General features: G+C 52.6%; 1 protein-coding gene across 1 annotated transcript; it reads right to left on the bottom strand.

The window, feature by feature from the left end:
* Window positions 1-4,544: 4,544 nt before the first annotated feature.
* On the bottom strand, window positions 4,545-5,761 carry LOC138448027 (myb-related transcription factor, partner of profilin-like). The gene is made up of 2 exons (XM_069604564.1): window positions 5,344-5,761; window positions 4,545-4,939 (listed from the first exon to the last, which is right to left on the bottom strand). The coding sequence occupies exons 1-2, from the start codon at window positions 5,759-5,761 to the stop codon at window positions 4,545-4,547; spliced, it is 813 nt and encodes a 270-aa protein (XP_069460665.1).
* Between the last annotated feature and the right edge of the window lie 876 nt (window positions 5,762-6,637).

The following is a 6,637-nucleotide window of genomic DNA, read 5'->3' as shown; positions in this document are numbered from 1 at the left end:
CTGGGAAACCTTCCCATGTGTTTGCCATCGCCGAGTGTAGCCTGAGATACTGTAATTTTGGTAGCGCATTGTCCCAGCCAATATATTGCTTGTTAAGAAATAGGTCTTTGAAATAATGGATGCTCCTACCTCTCCAGTGTGCGGCGAGTGCCTGATCCTGCGTTGGGGCAAGTATGGTGCGTTCCACAATGGCATACCAGGGTTATATAGTGCAGTGTTCCCATGATCGCCTGTTAATTTAGACTAAGCTCCACATGTGACTTATGTATTAGTCATGCGGTTATCGTATCTCGATTTCCCCTCTGCCATCTCATGTAGGAGCCGTGTTGGGTCTTCACTTGTGTTTCTAGTGGGACATGTGAAGCAGTGGGACCACCCTCCACCCAGAACATTGCATAATAAGCCTGTGCTGAAAGGAATTACAGCTCGAAGTTGGGGGCGGCAAGCCCCCCTCGATCATATGGCATGGTGAGCCATTTCCAGCTCATCTCTTGCCTGTCCTTTCCATATGAACATGAAGCATGCTGCTTGTAGCCTGGTAAAGAAGAATCTTCCGGGCCACACCAGTACCGTACAGAACAAATAGAATACCTTGGGTAATATAATCAATTTGATCAGTGCCAAACGTACCATGAGCGAGATTGGGAGATGATTCCAGCAACTAAGCTTGGCACAGTTTGTCCAAAAGTTCCCCATAGTTAAGAGAACGTGTAAATTGTGTCGTGCGTGCTATATAGACTCCCAGATATCTCACCTGTTGGGGTGCCCATTTGAGGCCATGTAACTTTTCAGGTTGTGCAGTTACTTCCGTTAATGGAAATATCTCAGATGTAGCTGAATTCAGCTTCAGGCCTGAGTACTCCCCAAATTTGCTTACTGCTCTTAGCAACTGTGGTAAATATTTCTTGGGGCTTCTTACATACAGCATTATATCGTCCGCAGAGTTATCAATTCCACTCTCCTCACCATTGCGATTCCTGCCTAACTGTGTCTTGCCCTCAGTAAGTCAGCCAATGGTTCGATTACCAAGACGAACAGCAGCAGAGACAATGGGCAGCCCAGTCTCGTGCCACCAGCCAGTTCTAGAAATGATTATAGTATCCCATTAATGCAGACCCGTGCATATGGCTGTGTGTAGAGTATGCGGACCCATTTTATAAAATGTGGTCTAAATCCATAATTGCTTAAGACCATGAACAAAAAGGGCCTCTACGGTGTCAAAGGCCTTTTGCATATCCAGAGCTATTGCTATACCTTTAGGGCTTCATTACGAGAATGGAGGTAATGAAAAAAGGAAGGTGGAATGGTAATAGCAGCATCGTTATCAGTTCCGGGGCATTCCGACCCGACAACCCGCCAATACCGGCACCGCCCGTACACGTGCCCCTTTGGGGAGCAAATACCGGCATGCCGGTAATAGGAGGACATCACAACCCACGCGGACATGCAAATACCGGCATCGGGAGGCTGTAATCAGGGGCTGCACGATGCCGGCCATACAGGCATCGCGGACCACCCGCAAACAGCAATCAGCAATCAAGCCAACTGCCACAGCTGCACACAATTACCACAGGAGGACTCAATGGAGTCTGGCCCAGTATAAAAGGAGTACACCCACACACCACACCCCTTCCTACACCAAAATGCTACCACTAGCTGTTGCAATCATGGCAATGGAGGACATGCCTATACTGCTACAACTACAGCAACAACAGCAACTACAACAACAACAACAGCAGCAACAACAGGCAGCACAGAGGAGACGCAGGAGGAGATGGAGGGTGAGACAGGCCCAGCAATTACCACCAGTGCAGCCAGTAGTCCTTCGTAGGCAGCCGCCAATCCCTCGCCTCAGACCCAGTCCATTCAATCTAACCCCTGAGCAAATCCACACCCTGTACAGGTTGGACCGGGACACCATCACCACCATAGTGGACATGATAGGCAATGACATTACCAGCCTCATAGAAATACGCACTGCCTTCCCCCCGCTACTAAAGGTGGTGTCTGTGCTCCACTTCCTGGCCACAGGCACCTACCAGCACACAGTGGGCCAGCTGCATGGCATTTCACAACCACTATTTTCACGCATGCTGACCCAAGTGCTGGATGCCCTCCTGGAGCATGCTAGCACACACATATCCCTACCACGGACTGCCCAGGAGATAGCCGACACCAAAGTAGGCTTCCATGCACTGGCAGGCATGCCCAATTGTGTTGGTGCCCTGGACTGCACCCATGTCGAATTGGTTGTCCCCCATGCCATAGAGGCGGTGTACCGCAATCGCAAGCAATACCACTCCTTCAATGTGCAGATGGTGTGTGACTCCAGCAAGATCATCACACATTGCTGCGCCCAATTTCCCAGATCAACACATGATGCCATGGTGCTGCACAACTCCACTCTACCCCGTCACATGGAGCGACATGCGGGACCACGTGCCTGGCTGCTTGGTGAGTTGCATGAGTGGGCCATGGCAGTGCATTGGGGTAGGGATGTGTTGCGATGCATACCCCACCTGGGTGGGAATGGGGGGGAGAATGCATACTCCACCTGGGTGGGAATGGGAGGAGGAATGCATGCCCCACCTGGGTGGGAATGGGGGGGAATGCATACCCCACCTGAGTGGGAATGGGGGGGAGAATGCATACTCCACCTGGGTGGGAATGGGAGGGGGAATGCATGCCCCACCTGGGTGGGAATGGGGGGGAATGCATACCCCACCTGAGTGGGAATGGGGGGGAGGAATGCATACACCACATGGATGGGAATGGGGGGGAATGCATACCCCACCTGGGTGGGAATGGACAGTGAGTGGAGAATGCATGCAGAACTAATGACACCTGACCTGAACCCCCCAACCCCAACAGGACACATCATTGGCACACATCTGACCATTAACGCATATCAATGACCACATGTAAGACGCACAACCGGACCACCATTTGTATGTCAAGCAATTCATCACTAAACAGGATTACAACTGTGCCAATGTGGCTACTGTGTCCATGCACAGTGTAGTATACACAGTATAAATGGGAGATAAAACATTGTCATACAACCACAGTACATCCCCCACAGCATGCATCATTTTACCCTGCATCATCTATTGAACGCCATCCAGACTACCACACCTCATAGCAGTATAGTATGCATCTAGATGACATTCGTGCATACGCACAGGGGCATGTGCATGTCCACACCAAATAGCTGCGGCCATGACTGCGATTCCTGAAGGTGGCAGCTCAGAGTGACACACACCTATTTGTATTTGCATGCAGGTGATGGAGGATATCCCTTGAGGCCGTGGCTACTTACCGGTGTGCGGAACCCACAGAACAGCCATGAAGAGGAGTACAATCAGGTACACACCCGTATCTGTGTTGTGATTGAGCAGACCTTTGGCCAGTTGATGGTGCGGTTCCGCTGCCTGAGCAGGTCTGGTGGAGCACTCCTTTATAGGCCTGAGAAGGTGTCAAAGATCACCATGGCCTGTGTCATGCTGCACAACATGTGCGTCCAGAGAAATGTACCACTGCCACCTGACATTGACATGCATGCACCGGTTGAGGATGATGAGGATGGAGACGGAGGTGAAGCAGCACCCCTGCCAGTATGTGATGCACAGGATGGCCATGCAGTGCGCCAATCACTGAATTACGAATACTTCTGAACCACAGGGACTTTGACAGACATGTGTCAGTGACACACAGGGTCCATGTGGACATCCACACAGGAAATGTTGGGATTTGGGCACTGAAGACCGTCATACAATAAATGGATACACACCAAATCACCAATGTCCAGCCATTATGTTTTTTCTCACAACAGGTGTATTGGATCAAACTGCCAAAATGTGACAACCCCCTCCACCAAAACCCCCCCAGTGAAATCCCACAGCCCCCTAGTGAACTCCCAAACCCCCCCCCAGTGAACTCCCAAACCCCCCAGTCAACTCCCAAACCCCCCCAGTGAACTCCCAAACCCCCCCCAGTCAACTCCCAAACCCCCCCAATGAACTCCACCAAATGCTCCCAATCACCCCTAACCATGTGTCCCACTCCCATTGTCCGCCAACACTACTTGCGGGACTTTTTGCTGTCCGGGGGCAGCATTTCAGTGTGCCTTGAACTCCTTCTGGTAGGACGCACAGTGCTGGTGGGGACTGAGGAAGCAGGTGTGATGGCTGATGAGGAGTCGGTGGCATGTTCCATGCCTGCTGCAAGGCGTGGCCGCTCCGCGTGGAGCATGATTGATGTTAGTACCTGTGTTATTGCCCCCAGACAGTCCCTCATCAGCACTGCCGACGCATTCACTGCAGCTGTGTTGGCGGTAATAGCGGCAGTGGTCCCCGCTATGGCAGTGGCTATTTCCCGTATGGTGTCCTCGCCATCTGCTATGTATTGCCACAGGAGCTCCAACATGGACTCCTGTCGGCCCTCCACCCTCGCCAGACGTGACTCGAGGGTGTTGGTGGGAGCAGGAGTGGTGGGTGGTGCACTCACAGGGCCTGCATTTTCAGTGCTGTCCTCCAGGAAGGGGCTCAGGTCTGAATCATGGAGGCCTGAATCAGCACTGCTGTAGGTGGTTGAGGGCTGAATTTGGGGCCGGGGGGTGGACACGGGGCCTGTGGTGGGTGGCATGCCACTTCCGTGACTCCCTCCTGGTCCACATTCTTGTCCAAGTCATCTTCAGTGGTGGCCTGTGCTACTAGAGACTCCCCTTCCACTGGTGTGGGTGTGGGCTGCTGGGTCTCGAGTGTGTCAGGCACACTGGCAGTAGATGTTGTCAGCTGTGTCTCGGCTGTGTCAGGCACACTGGCTGAAGGTGTGGCCTGCTTAGCTGCCCCGGAGGTGGTGGTGGTGGTAGCCCTTTTCTGTGTGCGGGCTGTGGATGCCCTCATGGTGGTGTCTTGGCTGTCATCTTCTCCTTCTGTGCCTACGGGGTAGAAGAGATGCAGGGAATCAGTGATGGTGTTACATGCCAGAAGCATACAATGGTGCTGTTCGTTATTCATTTAATCATGCATTCATGTCTTACAGGTGTGTCACACAGGTTAGTCTGAGGGGAAATTTTGGCATTTGCTGCATGGCAGGTGGCATGCCGTTGATTTGGGCTTTGTGTGATGTATTACATGGGCACGGTCCATGTGTGTGTTGGCTGTGTGTTGGTTATGGGATTGGCACTCAGCATGCATTTCTGTCTGGCAGGGTTTGGCCCGTCATCTGGACTTGGATGTGTTCATGTGGGTGTTGGGACATGCATTGCCTAGCCTAGACCCTCTTCCACATCACTTGTGCTACATCATGTTTTCCCCTACAGGGATCTGCAGGGTCACTCACCTCCTGGTGATGATGCCACACCCGTCTCCATCTCTCCAAATCCCGCAATGGACTCTGGTTTAATGAAGGTGCTTGCGGTCTCCTCCCAGGTGGTCATTTTGGCAGGAGAGAGGGGACCCCCGCATGTGGCCATGGCCTCCCTCCTGTTGCTTGCCATGATGTTACGGACCCTCAAGCAGAGGTCATCCCACCTCTTCCTGCAGTCCTCGACACTACATGTGGTGGTTCCTACAGCCGACACCTTGCGAGCTACCTCCTGCCAGATGTCCTTCTTCTGCTGGTGCACCTCACGCTTCAGGTTCTGGGATTTGATGAGATCTGCATGTGCCGCAAGGGTGTCCGCTAGCATATTTAATTCAGCGTCGGAAAAGTGCTGTTTCCGCAGCCGGGGTGTGATCTTCGGAGTTGCCTTTGACATTATGGAAGTATTGGCACAGAGCTCTCCAGGAAGCAACTGGTGGTTTGGGAGGATTGCAATGGAGTTATTTCTGGGTCCGGTATTACGAGCCCGGTATTAGCATGTTGGTATTACCGGGTCGGTATTTAGGGGTTCCTCCTAGGCGGTGGCGGTATTGGCGGGTCCCGTGATGATGCTATCGGGGGAGTTGGAGGGCCTTTAGCGGCATGCCGGTATGGCCATTACCAGCATGGGGGTTCGTGCGTGCTTGTGTACTCGTTATCATCCGCTATTAGCGGCGTCATATGGGCACGGACCCGCTCGTTCCACCAGCCGCCGGTAATGATCCCATTTTTACCACGCTACTCGTAAGGAGGTGTCACAAACCGTGGGAGCTGGCGGTTGTGGCCCCGTTGGCGTATGGGCCGCCATTGAGTTTGCCGCCATGCTCCCACGCACTGTATTGTGACGGTCTAGCCTTTCAGGCTACGCCATCGGAAGCCTTTTTCCTGGCGTTTAACCCGGAAACCGACGCATTGCAATATTCCGTCCAGGCTTTCGGGTTGATACGCTGTTTTCCCTTCTGCCCGTTCTTTCGCTTCCTTCCCTCCTTATCGTTTTTTCTTCCTTTGCTGTCCTTGTGCTCCTCCCTCGTCGCTTCTGCTTCCCCCCCTCTCGTAGCCTCGCTCCTGCTTCCTCCTCTATGCTCACTTCTCCCTTGCTCTGCCAGCATACCTATTCCTTTGCCTTTCCACCGCCTAGTGCATTATTTTGGAATCTTCCTGTGCTCTCTCGATTTGGATACCTTCACATCGTACGGGATCTTCCCATCAACACACCATCTGAAGAGAGAACCGCTGATTGGCAAAGGTTTTTTTTATGCTGTGAGGCTTTTTC

This window comes from Ambystoma mexicanum, chromosome 3q (genome assembly GCF_040938575.1).
Source record: "Ambystoma mexicanum isolate Mex_15411 chromosome 3q, UKY_AmexF1_1, whole genome shotgun sequence".
NCBI lineage: Eukaryota > Metazoa > Chordata > Amphibia > Caudata > Ambystomatidae > Ambystoma > Ambystoma mexicanum.
This window is presented reverse-complemented; position numbering and strand designations above follow the sequence as displayed.

Coding starts and splice junctions, on each gene's coding strand:
- LOC138448027 (XM_069604564.1), bottom strand. CDS start 5,761: ATGTCAAAGGCAACTCCGAAGATCACACCCCGGCTGCGGAAACAGCAC. Junction 4,940..5,343: donor TGTGGCATCATCACCAGGAG/GTGAGTGACCCT, acceptor TCTACCCCGTAG/GCACAGAAGGAGAAGATGAC.